The sequence below is a fragment of the Fringilla coelebs genome, assembly GCF_963513975.1.
Source record: "Fringilla coelebs genome assembly, chromosome: 14".
NCBI classification, from domain to species: Eukaryota; Metazoa; Chordata; class Aves; order Passeriformes; family Fringillidae; genus Fringilla; species Fringilla coelebs.
In genome coordinates, this window is record NC_140040.1 from 19,468,735 (window position 1) to 19,488,660 (window position 19,926).

General features: G+C 48.1%; 1 protein-coding gene across 2 annotated transcripts; it reads left to right on the forward strand.

Annotated features, from left to right (window-relative positions):
• The first annotated feature begins 14,557 nt into the window (after positions 1 to 14,557).
• Positions 14,558 to 18,614, forward strand: RRAD (RRAD, Ras related glycolysis inhibitor and calcium channel regulator). Of its 2 annotated transcripts, none has more exons than XM_084215347.1 (5): positions 14,558 to 14,649; positions 14,960 to 15,297; positions 15,421 to 15,494; positions 16,009 to 16,213; positions 17,764 to 18,614. In XM_084215347.1, exons 2-5 carry the CDS (start codon positions 14,964 to 14,966, stop codon positions 18,039 to 18,041), a joined length of 891 nt encoding a protein of 296 aa, XP_084071473.1. In that variant the 5' UTR covers positions 14,558 to 14,649; positions 14,960 to 14,963; the 3' UTR covers positions 18,042 to 18,614. The 2 variants fall into 2 exon arrangements, with proteins under 2 accessions (XP_084071473.1, XP_084071474.1); XM_084215348.1 differs by having other exon boundaries at positions 14,568 to 14,649; positions 14,931 to 15,297.
• The last annotated feature ends 1,312 nt before the right edge of the window (positions 18,615 to 19,926 follow it).

Sequence of the window (19,926 nt, forward strand, 5' to 3'; positions counted from 1 at the left end):
CCAAATCATGTGTCTGGTTTTAATTATCTTACCTTAGATTAACCAGATATGGAGGGCTCTTTAGACCTGTGTAACACATGATTTATTTTTAATTACTACTTCATTGTGGTAGGAAATACAGTATCTTTGAAGGAGGTTTTATTTGTGCACCTGCACACAGGAGTCATTACCAGTTCTCAGGATGAACAGCCCAGCAGGCTCTGCTGACAGACAGCTAAAGGACAAGTTTTGCTCTAAATGCTTTGAGATTTAGTGCTAAAACCCAGCCTATGCTTTTGGTTTGGGAACTGTGGCATTCACTAAACTGTTCTCTTTGGCAGACATTGACAATAGAAGAACTCATTAAGAATTCATTTGAATTTTTGTAAAGCGTGTCTCTAGTCCTGGATCACATGGAAAAATAAGAAATCCTGTTGAGAAGTCCTGGTGAGAAATCCTGTTGGGTATTTTGGTACATACATCTCAGGTTTCTGTGGTTGAAATGGCTCCTGAAGTGTTGGAAAGTCTCTTTTTTTCCCAGCCCTGAGACTGAAGAAGAAGTTGAGATTCGTTGGTTCTGCTTTCCAAGGTTGTTTGTTTTTCCTGATCCATTCCATTCCTTCTCTGCCCTGCTGAGGTCTGTCCAGCAGGTCAGGTTGTGGCACAGTCCCTGCCCTTGGGCTGGGGTTGGCTTTTTATACTAAAACCTACCTGTGCTTTATTTACAATAATTTCCCAGTGCCTGTCACCTGTGTCAGACAGTCTGTCTCTGCTCCAAACCAATCCAGCAGTGCCACCATCCCAGCAGAGGATGGAGGGCAAGAAGAAGGAGAAGGAGGACAGGACACTCAGATTCCTCCCTCTTGCCTCCTGAACCCCCATTCTAAACCCCAAATTCTACTTGTTCACCCTGTGATAAATTCACTGTCATTCTGCTCCAACCCCTGTGGCTTGTGACTCCTCACACAGAGTTGGTGATTGTTTCCATGGGCTAAAATCCAAGGCACAGGTGTCTGTGACTGTGCCAAGGTCTCTGAGCCCCTGCCAGGGTCTGGAATCACCCAGGGCAGCCAGAGGAATGTTCTGGGTCCCAACACATGCACCCATTGCAATGTTGTCTTCTTTGCCATCAGTTATCTGAAAAATGAGAGGTACACTTTCTATAAATGCAGGTTGTGCCCAGCAGTTTGATGGCAGTGCTTTGTACTCCAGTAGCATTTTCCCTGGGAGGGTCTCAGATGCTGTTTGGAAAGGGTGAAGCTCATGGACATTGTGTAAAGCTCAGCCTGGCAGTTCAGTCCAGTCCAGTGCTCCAGGTGTGAGTCCAAAGTCACCCAGCAAAGCAGGAGAGGGACAAAGCCAGACCTTGCCAGGGCAGAGCTGAGCCTCCCTCTGCACAGGGCTGCAGAAAACCAACTCTGCAGCAGCTCAGCTCAACTCTGCTGAGCTCATCTGGCTCAGCAGCCTTTGAATGGGCAGCACTGCTGGATGTATGAATGAAACTGCAAATAAAGACAGTATTTATGTAATATTAATATTGGGCAAGGAACAGAAGGACCCAGCTTTGCTCTGCCTCTCTCGTTGAATCAGTGAACTGATGAGTTCTGACACTGCCAGCATTTGCAGCACAGATGAAACTCCAGCCATGGTAATTAATGCCTGCAGGCTCCTGGGCACCATGCTTGGGTGGTTTGATTTTGTTTTCTGGCTTTTGGTGGCTTTTTACAAAGAAAATAAATTTTGCCCCCAGATTTTGGGGAAGAAAGAAATGCAAGTATGTGCCGGGGGGGAAACAGGAGGATGACTGCTTCAACCTGCAGGCCCTCCTGTCCAGGCTCCTTCAGCTCTGTACTTGCTGATAATGTAGCACCAGGTCTGGTGAAAACCTTCCACCCTGCTTTTGAAGATCCTCAGCTGGTTCCTATTGCGTGGAGACAAACTGGGAGAACCAAACACTAATTTGTTAGAAATATTTCTTTTCAGATGTTTATTATTCCAAAACTCCACCCCTCAATCTAGCCTCTGGAATGCTTTGTAGTAGGCCACATTCCATGAGAAACTACGGCCCTTGGGAGCAGCTGTGTCGAATACAAACAGCCTCATTCAAGTCCAGGAAAAATGCCAGGAGCAGACATCTGCTGTGCATTCCTGGGCTCTGGGCAGAGTCTTCCAGCAGTGGCTGGAGATGGCATTCCCACTCCTGCTGTGCTCCCAGGGCAGCTGGAGATGGCATTCCCCACTCCTGGTAGGATCCCCAGTGCTGCCCCGTGTCCCTGAGCTTTGTGCCCAAGGATGGCAGAGCTTCACCCCTGCATGGCTCGGCTGCAGGTGGCCCTGGGGTGCAGCAGTGTGTGCCCCACGCTGGCAGTGTTAATTAATGAAAGCTATTTCAGTGCCCTGGCCACGCTCAGGAGCGATGTGTCTGCGTCAGTGGAGGGCTTTGATAAAGGTCTCCCTCTCCCTTTGATTTATAAACTCTGTTTTACAGGGTTTTTTTATGGCTGTTAAAAGCATTTCCCTTTGGCCTGTCAAGCAGAGAACTGGAGCACTTTCCCTTGCTTTACCAAATGCACTGTTTGGCATAAATACAGACTGAAGAAGTGGCAGAGTCAACGTTTTTCCACAAGCAAAAGAAAAGTTTGCAGTAGAATCTCTCTGATGTTACAAAGTGACGGCAAAGAGAACCAAAGTAGGGAAAGTTGAGGTGTGTTTGAGTTCGCTGATCTTGAAGCCATTTGCCAGCAACATTTAATAGCACATAAAATTTTCATTCCACAAAATGCTAAAAACACAGGGCATTTTTACAAAATGCACAGATGGCAGAGAGCCCTCCTTTTGTCCAACACGCTTCAGTGGCTGCAGAAGGCATTCTGAGACCTTTTCACCTATCTCTTATTATCAATTCACTCATTATTTTATGTCCTACCTGTAAAGAGCTTTTGCATCCTGCCATACACAGGTTATCTCCATTCCTTAACTTCTCTTTTGTGGATCTAGGGAGCAGCACTGTCTGCAGTGATGAAGACATCCTGGTTCTTGGGAGGGATGCAACCCTGCTCTCCCAGTTTCATTCCACCACTGCTCAGGGTCTCTTTCCAGCTGTCTCATCAGTTTGTTGCAGCACTTGCACCCTTCCTTCAGCGAGGTTCCTGGACAGGAGCTCAGACAGACTCTGCTCCTGCTGGGGCTCAGCTTCCAGAGCAGCACAGGAGGGAGAGAACAGGCCAGAAGTGAATTTCCACTAAATCTGTGGAAGAAACATGACCTGGGAATGAGGACCAGCTGCTGCCAGGGACCTTTGGGAAGAGAGACAGAGAGGTGGCAGGGATGTGCTCTGCCTGCCCTGGATGGGTGAGTGAGCGCCCATCCATCACCTGGTGCTGGGCACTCCCTGAGCTCTCCCTCCCTGCCCCAGCCTGGCCCAGCACAGCCCCAGCACAGCCCCAGCACAGCCCCAGCACAGCCCCAGCTGGCCCCAGCCTGGCCCGTGGCTGCAGGGCACTGCTGCCCCGCTGGGGTGGGTCACACGCAGCAGGAGGAGCAGGACAGCCCTGACAAACCCCACACACCCCACGTTTTGGGCTGCCAAAGCCCCCTGGCCAGCTCCAAGTGCAGTGTCCCCAGGGTTTGGGCACAGCTGTGTCCCTGCTGAGCCCAGCAGGACCTGAGTGACTGGTGAGACATCCCTGCCCAACCTTCTGGAGCTGACCCTGCCATCCTTTTGGGGTCATTTTGGTGTAGCTTGGAGATGGTTGTTTGTCATAGCCCTTTTCCCCCTAATCTACCCAAATTAGCTCCCTCTGGGTTCTCATCAGGTGTGCCACACGTGGCTTTGACTGAGATAAGCGAGCTCCTGGTGACCTCCTGAGGTTAACCCTTAAAGCCTGATTTCCCCACGTTGCTAATGGGAGAGCTGGCTCATGCTCTGCCTGAGGGTTATGGAGGTATCTAAGCAGCAAAATACTTTTTATTTCCCCTGCAAAGTGACAAATAAACCATCCATGTAATCTGAAATGCTTGCAGAGAAAAACAATCAATGCCAACAGATTCCATTCTTTTTCCCTAACAGTTTTAATACAACAACACTAGTTTTTACTACTGAAAATCAGAAAACGGCTTCACTAACACTACAGCCAATTAAAAAAAAAAACCAAAAAACAATCAATTGCTTTTTAGGCAGAAAGAAAATAATTAGGGCTGAGTCACATAAATTCTTTCTCTTCAAATTTGTACTGACTTATTTTCATAACAACACATTTATGCACTGGGTTTTTTGAAACATAAGTCAATATTGTAAAGAGCCTGTCAAATTCTTTAGTAATGCTTCTTACTAATGACAAAACTGACTGGGAGCCTGAAACAGGAGCTCTTGTTTAAAAAATTTCTTCCCCTTTCCACTTACCATTTTAGGTCTGATCCTGAAAACTTAAGACCTTTAACTGTGGTCATACTCTGGTTTATATTTTTAGCATAGAAATGATGAAGTTTTGTCACATTTATCTTTGTAAGGACAATATTGGGCTATTCCTAGTAAAAGAAGAGAATTAATTTATTTTTTCGAACAAAAGGTAAACATTGTATCAACTTTAATTTCAGTCATACCTGCCTTCCTTTAAGTGCAGGTGTCATTTGGGCGCACACAGTTCAGTTCATCTGCAGTTTAAGCACTCAGCTGCACAAGAGAAGTACCTATGCAGTTAGCAAGTCACACAATTAACTCTTTTTCTGCATTTTATGGCTGAATAAATAAACACTGCAGCCTAGATGCAAATTCTGTACACATCAGGTAATGCATCATATTAGAGTAGCCCTTGCAATATATTCTGCTAATCCTTAAAACCGCAGGAATTTTGCTGGGAGCGTTGTGCAGCCGGTGCACCTTCCTCTGACATTCTGCTGCCCCGCGGGCTTCAGCCTCTTAATCCTGCTCCAGTCTTTCTTTCCCTGCTACAAAGGAATTTCGTTTTCTCTCCGGCTGGCGTGGCTCCCTGGGCAATCCCTGCTTCGACAGGATGGGCGAGCCTCAAACCGCGCCTTGGTCCAGCTGGGAAGAACGAAAGCCAGCCCACAGAGCGGGCTGCGGGAGACACAAATAAAAGGGGATGCCAAGGAGAGGAGAGCTGCCAAGGCTGTGATGTAATGGATCAGAAAAAGCGCTCGCCACAGGAGCCCCGCAGCTCTCCGGGCTGGCACAGCCCGCACGGCCCGGGGCTCTCCGGGATGGAGTCAGTTCGGGCTCCCCGCAGCTCTCCGGGATGGGGTCAGTTCGGGCTGGCCGAGCCCGCACAGCCCGGGGCTCTCCGGGATGGGGTCAGTTCGGACTGGCACAGCTCGGGGCTTTGCAGGATGGGGTCAGTTCGGGCTCCCCGCAGCTCTCCGGGATGGGGTCAGTTCGGGCTCCCCGCAGCTCTCCGGGCCAGCCCAGCCTGGCAAACCCCGCCGGGCAGCGCCGCGGGCTCGGTGCGTGACGGCACCAACAGAGCGAACACAGCTGAGGGCAGGAATGTGGGAAATGGGGACGGGGAAATGGGAACAGGGATGGGAAAATGGGGAAATGGGGATGGGGAATGGGAATGAGGATGGGGAAATGGGCATGGGGAAATGGGCATGGGGAGATGGGAGGGGGGATGGACCGCGGGTGGGTCGCTTCGCCGGCAGGTGGAGAGCAGGGAATGTGGGGAAATGGGGAAATTGGGACGGGGATGGTCCCCGGGCGGGCCGGGTCCCCCGCAGGTGGAGAGCAGGGAATGTGGGGAAATGGGGCAATGGGGACGGGGATGGTCCCCGGCAGGTGGAGCTGCGCTCTCGGTCCCGCCGGGCACGGCCAGCCCGGGGCACAGACGCTGCCCGGGCACCTCTGCCCGGCTCGCCCCCCTCACCCCGGCTCCGAGGCAGGGTCCCGCTACATCATATCGGTTTTTCCGCTTGGACTTGACCAAATCCCTTCAAAAAATCAGTGTGTGCTATCCACAGCAGCTCTGTCCCTACATATAGTGATAGACTGTTCTTACAACACGATGTCTTTTCCATTCATAAAACCTTTTTCTTCTTTCTTTTTTTTTTTTTTTTTAAGCTGACACAATTTCAGCTGAACTGAGATACAATTTATTTCAGCTGACTTGGTAATTATTGAGGCATGTCATTTTAATCTGGGTGATGGTCAATGAATCTGCCATAAAATCATTTGTGGCTTTAGTCTTTGTAGAAAAACCGCACAAATATGTAATAGATATGGAGAAATAAATAGGAACAGTATAGAATGCATTGTTATTTTATGTCACAGCTAGTCAAGGGAAGCCTATACATCAACGTGGCTTGGTGGTGCCAGCATGACAGACTCATTTCTCCAATGAACCATTTTCTTCTTATATGGCAAAAAAGCACTGCATCTGTATGACATCACCTAGAAAAATCCTCCTTCCTGAAAAATACTATATTCTTTTTTGTTGCCTAGCTACGTGCTGCTGTTACCTTAGAAGGCTGTAGATTCATCTGAATGATTCTGGTGTGCTTGAACAGAGGAGTGAGTGATGCAAATTTATAACCCCTGTAAAGATATGAAAGGAAGGGCTGAGTGTGAAAGAAAGGCTATGCAGCAAAGCAATTTACTGTGTATGTCATGTTCTTCTATGACATTAATTGTTGAATAAAGACCATTTCACCCCACAGCTGGGGGTACACGAGCAGGCAGAGCCTGACTGACACACACTTGATGTTTTTAACGTGAGAGTCTGATGCCAAGGCAACATTTGCCTGGTTCATGTTAATTACTGCTGTGAGTAAGCGTAGGGGAGGGAGAAGAATGCTGAGGCCTGATTCTGATCTCATTTCCAAAACTATGACATGGAAAAATGCCATGAAAAGCAACCAGTGTGCTGAATTCCATTGGCACCAGAGAATGGGGTGATCACTGAGTCTTTCCCTGAATGCAAGTAGCTTTGATGATTTGGGAAATGAAGTGCCTAAAGCCCAAAGGTTTACACTGCAATGTGCCTGTCAGAAACACCTCTGACTGGAACCCCTTCATGCCTGAGACACCCGAGGCTGGGAGCTGGGCAATCGCTCCCTGTCCTTTCCCAGGGAGATTGGCAGCTCAGGGTGCCCAGCTGAGCCGAGCTGGGCTGGGCTGAGCTGAGCTGAGCTGAGCTGAGCTGAGCTGAGCTGAGCTGGGCTGGGCTGAGCTGGGCTGAGCTGAGCTGAGCTGGGGTGAAGCCTCCCTAAAGACTCCAGTATGCTGCTATTCCCTAAATATGGGGCTTACCTCTGGGAAGGTGAACAGGGAAATAAAGTTATTTCTTACCTGCTTCACTGTAGCTGCTTTGGGTGCAGGATGTTGTTGGTAGCCATCAGGATTTTGCAGTTTTGTCTCTAGGACTGACAGACTCCTAGCACTGGGGTTTGGACTCAGATTTATCTAGTTAGGGCTGGCTTTCAAATTGAGATCTGCATTTGCTTTCCCTCTGTAACATGTTTCAAGTCTACTGCCTATAAGCCCCTTTATGTGAGAAACACACTTTATACCATTGTCTTATCCCAGTCTAGGCTTGTGCTTGCTCTCTGTATTTAATCAAGAGCCTAAACACTGACCATTTTATTTTTTTTTTTGAGAGAGTGGTGGATAATGAAGCATATTATGATTATAATAATTATATAATTTCTCAATAATAGAATCAGAAAGTAATGTGACAATTAAAAATTAAAAAAAAAAAACAACTCCAAAAAAGAAGAGAAATCTTTTCATTCTAGTATAACTCTACAATTAGAATTGTGGAGGTTTTTACCCAAATGTCTTGTACAGCAGCAGAGCCAAAGCAGGAAATGTGACATTCAAAAGAAGCAGAGATTCCTTTTACTGCTATGATGTAAATATGGAATTTGCCAAACTCAGCACATTCCAACTGGACAAATTCCGAGTTTTTCCTGGAAGAAATGAGAATATCTCTCACATCCAAATTCCCACACACTTTACATGGGTGATTCCACCCACCACAGGAAAAGACACCACAAATTCTGCACTGGCTTATAAAGAAGCACAAACCTTTTCCAATTCAAATTCCTAAGTCTCCCCTGTGACTGTAAATTTTTGTCCCTGTTTCAAGGTTTGATGAAATGTAAAGAAAATGGGGTTTCCCCTCAAGGGGGACAAGAACAAGCTTTGTCACCCAAAGCAGAGGGGCAGCTCTGTTGGATTCTGTCCCCACCAGGAGCTCCCGTCACGGGCAGGGGTTCTCAGCCCTGGACACAGAACTGAAGGCACCTCTGTGAAAAAGGACACACTGAACATTCCCTGTCCCTTTTTTCTTATCTGGCACACAGAAGAGGGCAGCACAGCTGAAGTTTCACTCTGTACTGCCATAAAGCCTCTCAGCTGTGTCTCTGTCCTGTGCCCTTTCTCAGTGGTGCATCCAGGGGCTCGGGGTGCTGGGAGCCTCTTGGGGTTCCCTCTGAGCATCACAGGGCTGCTCCTCTTACAGGTTTTCTCTCCCTGTCATTTTCATGGAAATTTCTCCATTATGACAGCTCTATCCAGATTTTCAGAGCTGCTAAGAGGCAACTTTTGAGGACTCTTGTCCTGCAGGTGTACGGAGAAATGAGTTCTTGGGTTAGTAAGGGTGACTTTAGGCTGTTTTCTACCCAGTTTTCTGCCTATTAAATGCTTAGCTCCTCAATAAAATAGAAGTAGGTCTGCAAAAATGTTACTCAGTGCTCAGCTGACAGCATAAACAGATGCTGGGAATTCTTGGGATTAACAAAGAAAGCAGAAAGCCTCATTATCTACAGTGAGAGTCCATGGGAACACGTAGTTTGAATAATCCATGTTTCTAATCTGTACTTTCTGTCCCCTAATGTCTAAAAAGATGTATTAGTTAAGATAGAGAAGGGCAAGCAGGGATTCATGTTTATACATGGAATAAGGAACTCCAGGTTCCTAAGCCACAAGAGAAAACTACTGCAGAAAGCTGTAAAACCACTGCAGGTGTGAAGGAGACATGAGGGAAATCTTGTTTTCTGCTTCACCATACAGTAAATGGGGGTGGTCTATGTGTGCTAAAAAACAGATAGAAAAAAAAAGCAGAAAAATCCTCCATCAAAAGCCTCTGGTGGCTGTGTGTGTGGAGTCTTAATTGTGTTTATCATGTTCTTATTGTCCATTCTTCTTTAGATATCTGCCACAGACAGCTGCTGGAAACTGGCTGTAAGTTGAGTCTGACCCAGGATGGCTCCTGTAATTTGTTATTGTAAATAGACTCATCCCTCTTGCCAGGAGCTATTGCTGGCAAACAGTAAATCTTCCTTTCTCAGTTTGCTTCCTTAGCACTACGTAATTCCTGTAAGACAGACAGCCACTTCCTTTGCCCACTCCCTAAACCAACTGTCTGCAAATTCAGAAACCTTTTCATGGTCTCTGAATTCCAGGTATTCCTCGTGAAGGGGCTCTGGCATCCCCACCAAGGAGAATGCACGGTGCAGGGGTTGTAAGAGGGGATTTGGCATTCCAGTCCCAGGGGATGATGTATGTCACACACATTGGCCATGACAGGTCTGTGCTGAAAAAGAGGAGTTAGGGGTGATTAAAGAAAACAATTATGGAAATGTCTTAGGTCATGTTCTGCTTTTACTCTGCACTTGAAATGCAATAGGGGCAAGCAGCTGACCACATCCAGAAGGAGCTGTGAGCCCAGGGGGATCCCGGGCTCTGCCTGCCCCAGCCGGGGCGTCGGAGCTGGCACCGCCCGCTGAGAGGGAAACCCACAGCTGAAAAACCAAAACTGGGGGGTTTGAAGTTAAACTGAGACAGAATGCTTTCCCCAAGCACACCCCAATATATATTAGCAGTTTGCTAACAGTCTGTGGAGAGGAAGAGGAGGAACTCCGTGGGCACAGTGAAACTGGAGCTGCCCCTTGAGCGAGCGCTCTTTTCCGGAGCCGTGATTCACCTGGCTCTGCTGGTCACCAGCTCAGCTGGTGCTGGAAGTTTTGGGGCTTACTCAAAGCAGTGAGAAATTCAGAGCAGCTGAAAGATGAACCACATTTCCAGTTACTCTTGACCCAAGTTATTTTTTGCGCTCCTTTGCAAGAGTTTCAGGAAGACAGGTTTTGCTTTACATTGTGAGCCATGGACTTAAACCGTGCCTGTTTTATCATTCCCTACCTGAAAATGCAAACAGTTCTGCATTCTTGTGCAGTGATCTTTAGAATTTCTGGTCTGGAGCTGAGAGGAAGCACAGCAGCCATGAAAGACTGATTAGTTGTGTAGCTATAACAATGGATTTAGTTGGGTTTCTGCGTGCATCTGCCCCTTGGCACTCTGTGTGAGCTTTCTAAGCTGTATCGATTTCTATTGACTCCAAAGCTCATCTTTCTCACATTATTGTTTCAGCCCCAATTCATGGCTACCACTACTCAATCAAAAATATTACCTGCCATTACATCCAAGAGTAACTATGAGGGAAAGCTTGGCCCCTGGCTGAAGGGCTGTGCTGCCTCCCCTCAGCAGCATCCCGAGGCAGGGCCAGCCTGGATGTGACATTGTCACCTTCCCACCGAGGAGTTTGTGCAGGGCTGAGGGCTCCACCTCTGCTGGTGACTGTGCAGTTCAGAGCCCCCTGCTCTACCCCATGCATTAACTGCCAGACAATGGAATATAAATAGGCCTCACGTGGAAAGGTCTGACACAAACTGAACCAGTTAGCCCAGGGCTGCTCAGCTCACACTAATCTGTGATTTTAAGGGTGATGGTGAGGAAAATTTGATAGCATGTTTGCACTGTATCCTACTTTTTGTAGGATAAGGGAAAACCCGTTGTTTTTCATTTCCCTGTACCTCTATCTCTCTTGTTTAAGTTAAAACCCCAACATATTTCATGCTGCTGCCTCTGTCTCTTCTCCCAGTGCCTGAGTGTGTCAGTTCTGTAATAAAGATAATAATAAATGCTGCTATTTCTTTCTCAGTCCAGGTATTTGGGAGGCAGCCAGGCTCACACTTCTGCAGGAGTAATGCTTCATGTAACTTGGCAAGAACAGACCCTCGTGGGTATCTCTGCCATTTGTGTAGAAATAACTTCACCCACACAATGGCTGATTAATGAGACTTGAGCAGTGCAGATGAGTTGAAAGGTAAGGAGGAGAGAAACTCACAATTTCAGTGTAGAGCCACACTGAGAGCAATGCTGACCCCCCAAACCTTGCTGCTACTGCTGCTGATCCAGCCTTTGGACTGTTCCAAATATTCCTATTATTCCTAATCAGTTGTGAAAGAGTTCTGATGTAAGACAGCAGCAACCCCAAAAGCAATAATATTCATTTGATGTAAAAATATAAATGCTATTTATAATATGGCATTTGACCTTGAACAAACTCCGATGAGGAAGAATCACATAAAGTTCATGCAACCCCCAAATTTTTCTTTTTTAACCTGAAAATTCAAAGGGGAGGGTGTTAGGTGTTAGGTTTTACATGCTTGGTTTAGTTTAGTTAAGTTTTGTTTAACTTAGTTTATCACTGCACCCCCTACAAAGTCTGTGCTTGTCATTTAGGCCATGAAATGCCCCCTGCACCTAACACAGAATAAAGGAACTCCTTTGGCTTCATTACCCCAGGAACACAGAACTGGAAAAACAGGATCAAACTGCATGTTTTCCATTTTCCAGATGATGAAATGTGCTCAGGCCGAGAGAGTGCACTAGAAATGCACACTGGCACTTCTCAAAAGCTTGAGGAAAAGTGAGAGGGAAAAGAAACAGAAATAATACAACAGGAAAGAGACAACAGAAAAAAAAAACAACTGGGTGTACTACAACAATTAAATGCAAAAAACCACAAACACCTGAAGTGGAAAGTCTATGAAATGAGGAAAATTAAAATCATGCAAAGATGAAATGAAAATGAAAAAAAAAATGTAATCCCTTTTTTAGAGAAAAGTAGAAACTAGAAGAATAGAAAATAAGGGTAGAAGAAGCAAGGCATAAAAATCTCTTTTAAATAGAAATAAATTGCAGTTCATGTATCTGTTAGAATCGTGGTCATGCAGAAGTGGAAATGAGGGCAGGTGAGAAGGAGATGATCCTAAAGTCCTTCAAAGAAACTGGAAAATGACCATTATAGCCTGTGGGCTCATATGCACCCCACTGAAATCAGTGGGTGGTACCACAGTAAAGTATACACGAAAATACAATAATTACAGTAATTACAAGCAAATAGGAAAAATACAGCAACAATTGCTAGCAAACAGAGCTACATGCTATGCGAAGAGACATGTTCTGTTTCTCAAGTGATTAAACTGAATTATCAGCTAATTCCTTCCAGCTTCACAGAAGAGCTGGACCTACAGAGATCACGGGAGGTGACAAGGCTGGTGAGCCCTGTGATCCCCCAGGCACAGGGAGCAGGAGCAGCCTTGGCACCGTGCTGCTCATCCCTCCAGGAACAAGCACAGCCATCTCACTTTCCAGTAAAGGACACTCCAGGAACCCAGTGCCAGATCCTGGGCAGGATCCTGTGACCACGGTGGTTTTCTGTAATCCTTAATTCATTACTTGTACCTGGGTGCTGGCAAAATACCCCAGTGTTTGCCATGGAATCCTGAATTTTCTGTAGGATTTCTACTGGGTGTAATTTTATTTTCAGTCCCTTTTCCTGCTGAAACACAGTTCTCTCGAGGTTTTTATTCATCACTTTGATATATGCCTTTCCTGATAGTTTTCCTGCAAATCTCACATTTACATCATTAAAATACTCATAATTCTCATCAGCAGAAGGCTTGGGAAAAAAATGCAGCTTTGAGTTGTGTCAATGAAATCCCTTTTTTAGTGTGTTTCCAGTCCAATAGTGCTCTATGTGGCACAGAAGTGGCAATGTCTCTTTGGTTCTGTTGCTTCTCAGATTTCACTTTTTTTCTCACAGAAAATAATTAAAAACAGCCCCACTTCATATGTCAACTCCTGAAGTGTGACCCTGGCACACAGTCAAGGTGTGCAACAAAGACTGGTGCAAAAGACATAAAAACTCCCTGAGAATAGTTTCAGGTGACAATGTTAGGCAGAAAACCCCCAAATTTTAGGGAAGCCAGCTGAAGACCAGCCATATCTACAAGTGTATTTACATAATTAATTGTCTATAATGATCAAGGCAGCTTGGCAGATTCCAGTTTATCCAACTGAAGTCTCCACAGTGTAGTTCCAATGCTACCCAGAATTTATTTAACACGTGGTTCCAAAGGCCAGCCAGAGGTTTCTAACTCAGTTCAGTCAGCTGAAGCACGCACGTTTTGCCACCAAACTCTGTCTGTTTGAACTGACAAGGCTATTTTGGTTGCTGTTTTCTGAGACAGGCAGGGACAACTTGCTGCAAGCACTTGATGATCTTTAGCTACCACGTTAACACTCCCGACTGCAGTTTATCAGCGTGAAGCGGCCAAAACCACCCCAAAAACGTGGACTGGGGAATTAAAATTGGCTCCTGAAAATTGCGAGATATTCACCCACTTAGCCCAAACCCACAGAGTCTTCTTTCCATTATTTTATTCCCTACATCTCTGACTGGGTTTCCATCACCTCCCTGCCTCTTGCCTTCTTTAACCTTGTTTCTGCCGCTGATTTGGAAACCTAAACCTGACACGAGTTTGATGGCAGCCGTGGCTGTCCGGAGTCACCGGGATTTTCCCGCTCTGCTGGGGCTGTAATCTTTCGGGAGCAGAGGCCGGGGCTATTTTGGCCGTACAAAGTCTGACACGTTTCGGTTGCTAGGTAAACAGCAAACTGTATACACGGCGCTGGGTGAGCCACGCAGGGGACGAGTATAGTTATCTGCTGAGTCCTTTCTTCACCCGGTCACATGCGCATGACTGTGCCACTCATGAGATAAGACTTTCACTGTCTCGCTTTGCTGCTCAGGTGAAAGCGAGAGGAGAATTTGACCTTTTTGTTGCTGCTGGCCTCTCAAGCCGCTCACCCCGCACGTGTGTGCGTGTGAGCCCCGCACGGGCGGCGCTCCGGGCGCTGGGGACAGCCGGCACGGGGGATGCGAAGGGCGCGGGTTCCCCCTGACACCCCCGTACCCGCCAGGAGAGCGCCCGGCTCCCGCTCCGTGACAGAGCCCAGGGAAGATCCCTGCGCGCTTCGTGCGCTCTCCCACGGGCTGGGAGGGGAAACAAGGGACACACACAGCAAACATTGCACCGGGGGCAGCGGGAGGGGAGCACCGGCCGGCGGGCAGGACAGGGCAGGGCAGGGCAGGGCCGGGCGGTGGGGCCGAGCCCGGCAGCCCCACGGTTTGCACCGCCGCGCTCCGGGGCCGGACCTCGCCTCTCCCCGCGCTCGCTGCCGGCCCAGCCGCGCCGACGGGCAGGACCCCCGCGCTGACAGCGCAGCGGATCGTGCCTCCCCCCACCCCCGGGGGGCTCCCGCCTCCTCCCGGGCTCCCCGCGCCGCCGCCGCCCCCGCTCAGCGCGGCGGAGCCCGCGGGGGCGGCGGCGCTGCCGAGGATGCGCTGGCGGAGCGCCCGCCGAGCGTCACGGCGGGGAGGGCCCCGCGCCTCCGCCGGGACATAAAGAGCGGCGCGGGGCGCGGTGGCGGCAGCAGAGCTCGGGGAGCTCCCGCGGCAGCCACCGGGGAATCCCTTACTGATCCCTCACCGATCCTCACCGCGCCCTCGCTCCGCGCAGAGCCCCGAGGTAAGCGCGGCTGCGGGGCCGGGGCTGTTCGGAGCTGGGGCTGTGCGGGGCCGGGGCAGTGAGGGGCTCGGAGCTGTTCGGAGCTGGGGCTGTCCGGAGCCGGGGCTGTGCGGGACCGGGGCTGTCCGGGGCTCGGGGCTGTTCGGAGCTGGGGCTGTGCGGGGCTCTGGGCTGTGCGGGGCTCTGGGCTGTGCGGGGCTCTGGGCTGTGCGGGGCTCGGGGCTGTGCGGGACCGGGGCTGTGCGGGGCTGCGGGCGCTGACGGCCCCGCTGTGCCCTCAGCCCGGGCTGACAGCCGTGCCCTCCCGCAGCCCGATGACTCTGAACCGCGGCGACAAGCGGCGCGGCAGCACGCCGTTCGCGGCGCAGCAGCACCTGCACCGCCGCAGCATGCCCGTGGACGAGCGCGACCTGCGGCCGCTGCCGCCCGACGAGCTGTCGGGCTTGGTGCGCTGCACCTCGTACAGCCCCGGCGGCGAGCACCGCCAGAGCTGGGCCTCCGACTCCTCCGACTCCGTCATCTCCTCGGGCAGCGACTCCGACGGCAGCCTCTACAAGGTGATCCTGCTGGGCGAGCACGGCGTGGGCAAGACCAGCCTGGCGCGCATCTTCGGCGGCGTGGAGGACTGCGCGGACGCGGAGGAGGCCGGTGAGGGCACGGCGGGCTCGGAGGTGTTGGGGAACCCCTGCTCGGAGCCTCCCCTACGGCCACCGGCAGGGATGGAGGAGAATAACTTCTTTTGCTGAACCCTTTTTGTTTAATTTTCCGTAGGAAATACATACGACAGATCAATTATAGTTGATGGAGAAGAAGCGTCTCTCGTGGTGTTCGATATATGGGAGCAGGTACTTACAGCTCTTTCCTCATGCTTTTGCTTTATGGCTTGGTCTGTAGTCTCTTAAGGAAAAAAAAGTAGAAATGGAACAACTATGCCTATGTGTTCAATCAGATAAGTGACATTAAGAAATTAGAATTCATACTGCCTTTTGTTCTCTCTGCAATTAATTTCTTGTAGCTAGGCAGGCAGTTTAAAACCCTAAATAGAGCTGAGTGAGACTCTCTTAATGCTTTGAATAATCAGTATTTTACATGAGCAGCCCAGGGAATTACTGTAAAATTAGAGATTGTCAATCTGATCAGCGCAGACCTGAAGTTATTTCTGGAAACAAGAGAAATTTCTTTTGTTTTGTATTTTGAATAACAAGATCTTTGACATTTTGGGGAGATTGGCTTACTTTTACTGACTTTTTATAATAAAGCTAAGAAAAGAATCTTTAAGGCGCTTAGAGTAGTAAATCATCACTCAGTGTTGAACAGATTTTTCAACACAATAAATCCATTTCTTGTCTGTTGTTTCAGGATGACAGCCAATGGCTCCAGAACCACTGCATGAAAATGGGAGATGCCTATATTATTGTCTACTCAGTGACAGACAAAGTTAGTTTCGAGAAGGCTTCTGAGCTAAGAATCCAGCTGAGAAGAGCAAGGCAGACAGAAGATATTCCTATTATCCTTGTGGGAAATAAAAGTGACCTGGTCAGGTCCCGGGAGGTCTCAGTTGATGGTAAGAGACACTGAATTTTACAGGTGCTGTCTAAAGCAGTAGCAAAGGCTGTGCAGGATCGTAGCCTGGGTTTGATGCAGAAAAATGTGTGATTTGAGGATCACTGGGGAAGTGGAGCCAGCTGGCTGGTGCTGAAGGGTTTGGTGCCACAGAAAACACTGGAGATGGGTGTGGGGGAAGATGTGTGGCTGTGCAGAGCTGCAGTGGAAGAGAAAAATGCATCAGAGCTGCAGCTTCAGCGCAGGACTACTAAAGGCAGGCTTTAATTGTATGGTGTGTGTGCAGCAGCACTTGCCAGGCTTGGGCTGTGACAGTCTCGGCTGTGACAGTCTGGGCTGTGCTCTTTAGGGGACACAGTGCCATGTCACAGAGCCAGGCAGCCTCAGGACAGGGGATCCCATACAGCCTGTGCAGCCCTTTCTGCTGGAGAAGACTCCAGCACATTTGAGCTGGGCTGCTGGGACCAGGCTCACACAACTCAAAAGTCTTTTTGTGTTCTTCAGCTGTGATAAGTGAGAATCCTCTCAGCCAGCTCCAGCTGGCATTTGGGTACCTGGAGCACAGGAACCAATGCCAACACCACAGTCTTGATTCTGCTTATTTAAACATTTTCTGAGGCTTTTTCTTTGGCTGGGTTTTGTTTTGTTTTGGGGTGAGATTTTTGTTTTCCACTGGAAAGAATTCTCTGAAATATTGGTGCCTTGATGATGAACCATCTCTCCCTATCTGGTTTTCCATGCTACCAGTGTTAAATTCCTGCTCAGGGAATTGACTGGAGTTCATCAGGAGATTACTTTTTCAGGCTGAGGCAGGGCATGGTTGACCTGTCCTAGTTCTGACATCTGTACTTCCCTCAGGTTTACAACTCTGCCGTTATTTACCACAGCTGACTGTGGAAATTTGTGCTGCAGCAATGTTCCAGGGTTAAGTGCTTATGTCCAGAACACTGAACATCTTTTATTTCAAATTCAGCCCTGGTCAGAGTCCGTGGTGCACAACTTTGTGACCTCTACTGATGAGTTCAATGACTTGACCTTGTGGTCTGTATCAGCTCCACTTCTATTGGTGTGGAAGTCACTTGTTACATCAAGGCAGAGGTGCAGAATTGCTCAACAGCTTCCAGAATAAAGCCCATTTCTTTCTGTGCATCACTGTAGGGGGTCTTTACCCAAAGTCAGTTTAATGCAAAAGCAGGACACTCACACTGTTCCCTATCAAACCACAAGTACACTTCCCAGGGCCTCTCCTAAATCAGCTTCAGCTCTTAAACAGTACAGGCACAGTCTGCCTGAAGGGCTATTGCTGCCATGTGTTCAGTTCCATTGATCAGATGTGATTTCTGACCACAGCACAGCAAAACCAAGGAGGGTAAGGGGCCAAAGCCATGAAGAGCAAATCTGGGTTTTCCTATTTTGCAGTAAAGCTCTTCCATGGCATTGAAGGCACTTTGCTTACTCAGAGCCAATTCCTGTTTTGTTCTGCTGACAGTACGCGTGAAGAGAAAACCTCTCCACTGACCTTCCTGTCTGTCTGTCTGTCTGTCTGTGCAGAGGGCCGGGCCTGTGCCGTGGTGTTTGACTGCAAGTTCATCGAGACCTCGGCAGCCCTGCACCACAACGTGAAGGACCTGTTCGAGGGCATCGTGCGGCAGATCCGGCTGCGCAAGGACAGCAAGGAGGACAACGCGCGCAGGATGGCCAACGCCAAGAGGAGGGAGAGCATCAGCAAGAAGGCCAAGCGGTTCCTCGGCAGGATTGTGGCCAAGAACAACAAGAAGATGGCTTTCAAAGCGAAATCAAAGTCTTGCCACGACTTGTCGGTGCTATAGGAGCCCTCGGGGAGGGATGGAGGAGCCCCGGCTGCGCGGCAGCGTGCGGAGCATCCCCGCGGGGACAGCAGCCACGGCTGCTCCACTCAGACTCTCTTCATGCCTTAAGGTGCTCAAGCAAGTCTGGAAGTTACACTACAGTGCTTCATTGATAAATGGGTTAAGTTTCAGTGCGTGCAAGTAAATGAACTAACTTGAAATATGAGGCTTGACATGCCCACTGTGTACATATGTTCTATATCTTCTTGTCTTGTGGATACCAGAGATGCAAAGATAAGAAAGGATAACTATCACCATAGACTCGTCTCGTTTGCAGAGCAAAACTTAAACTTGTACGCAGGCTCGTACACTCTTTTTAGTACAAAGCAAGCAATGATAAATCTTTTTAAACTTAAATGTGGGGAGGGTGGAGTAGAACCACAGTAGAACGGGAGAAAACAAATTATATATATATATTTAAATACAGAACAGATATCATTTTATTAAGTTAATTTGCACTTCCATTAACTGTTATTCAATTTAAAAAATTGGTTACTTGTTTACATGCAGATTTTATAATAAAATATTATTTCCTGTTATAATAAACTGTGCTTTTCTCGTAGTGTGGATAAAGAATGAGAGAACAGTATTTTTATACTGACCTTTTTCCACTGTACAAAATGTTATACACAAACTGAAGATTTACATGTGATAGAGTTCTGGAAGAAGATGAATTGGGAAAATCCTCTGTCCTTTTCTTCAATAGAGAGTTTCTTTAAGAAGTAAACCCTGCTTTTATGAACCCTCTACTTCAACAGCTCTTCTTGGGCAGGGAGCCCCTGACCCTTCACATTATTGTTCATCCTCAGCCTGGTTCTCATCAGCTCTAGCAGGAGCAGGGCTCTTTATATACTGCCTTTAGTGAGACTGATGTGCTGTGTTTATATTGATAAATTGAGCCCTGGAATGTTTGAAGTCCTCTCCTGCCTTGAAGGTCTTGAGTTACATCCAATAAGCAAATGCAGGAGGTTGTTTTTTTCCTTTTTGGCAGCAGTATAATTGTCCAATCTATTCCCATTCCTGTAGATAGCTTCCAGTGGTTTCGAGAAGTTCAAAGCAGGCTGGCAAGGGTGTTTGAAGGAGTTGTGGGATTCAGTGCAGCTTTTGTTTTTCCATGATTTTTCCCTATTTGCTATTAATGAAGTTAAAACCAAACATGTTGCAGTGCAAGAACTGGGACTTATGGCATTTTATTTATAAATTCCACTTCATAGGATACATTCTCTTAAAAATAATCCATAAACTGTTCTCAAAACCCATATAACACACATTCCTCTGCCTCTTTCCACTGTCCCTGCCTGAGTTCAGTTCATTGGAGATTAATCCAGCTGCCTGGGAGCCCAGCTTGTCCATGGCTTTGGAGGGGCTGAGCTTTCCCAAAGCTCTGGGAGGCTTCCTCAGGCCTCACAGCTTTTCTTGGGCTTCCAGAGCTGGGGCAAACAACTCTCCATGGAGTTATCCCAGGGCTCAGGCCCTCCTCAGGGAGCAGTGCAGGAATTCACATGGGGAATGCAGTAATTAGCAAATTAGCAGCTCCTGCTGTGCTGCTGGTGAGCCTGGCTGGTTACATGCCCAGTTTAGCTTGTGCTGCTGCTAGCAGGTCACATTTCTTGTGAGGTGTTGCCTTTGTGCTCTGAGTGGTCTAAGGTGAATGATTCAGTCCTGCAGTCAAAGCTAACATTTGCCTGAGCAGACACTTTAATTGGATTTGGCTTTATTTTTCCACTAGCCTTGCTTCCTGGCAAGCTATTTTCTGTTACATATCTATCTTTAACTATTACATATCTATTATTATCCATTTTGGGACGTCTGACCACTGTCAGAGTATGGCACCAGGCATCTCTGT

Coding starts and splice junctions, on each gene's coding strand:
- RRAD (XM_084215347.1), top strand. CDS start 14,964: ATGACTCTGAACCGCGGCGACAAGCGGCGCGGCAGCACGCCGTTCGCG. Junction 15,298..15,420: donor CGCGGACGCGGAGGAGGCCG/GTGAGGGCACGG, acceptor AATTTTCCGTAG/GAAATACATACGACAGATCA. Junction 16,214..17,763: donor CCGGGAGGTCTCAGTTGATG/GTAAGAGACACT, acceptor CTGTCTGTGCAG/AGGGCCGGGCCTGTGCCGTG.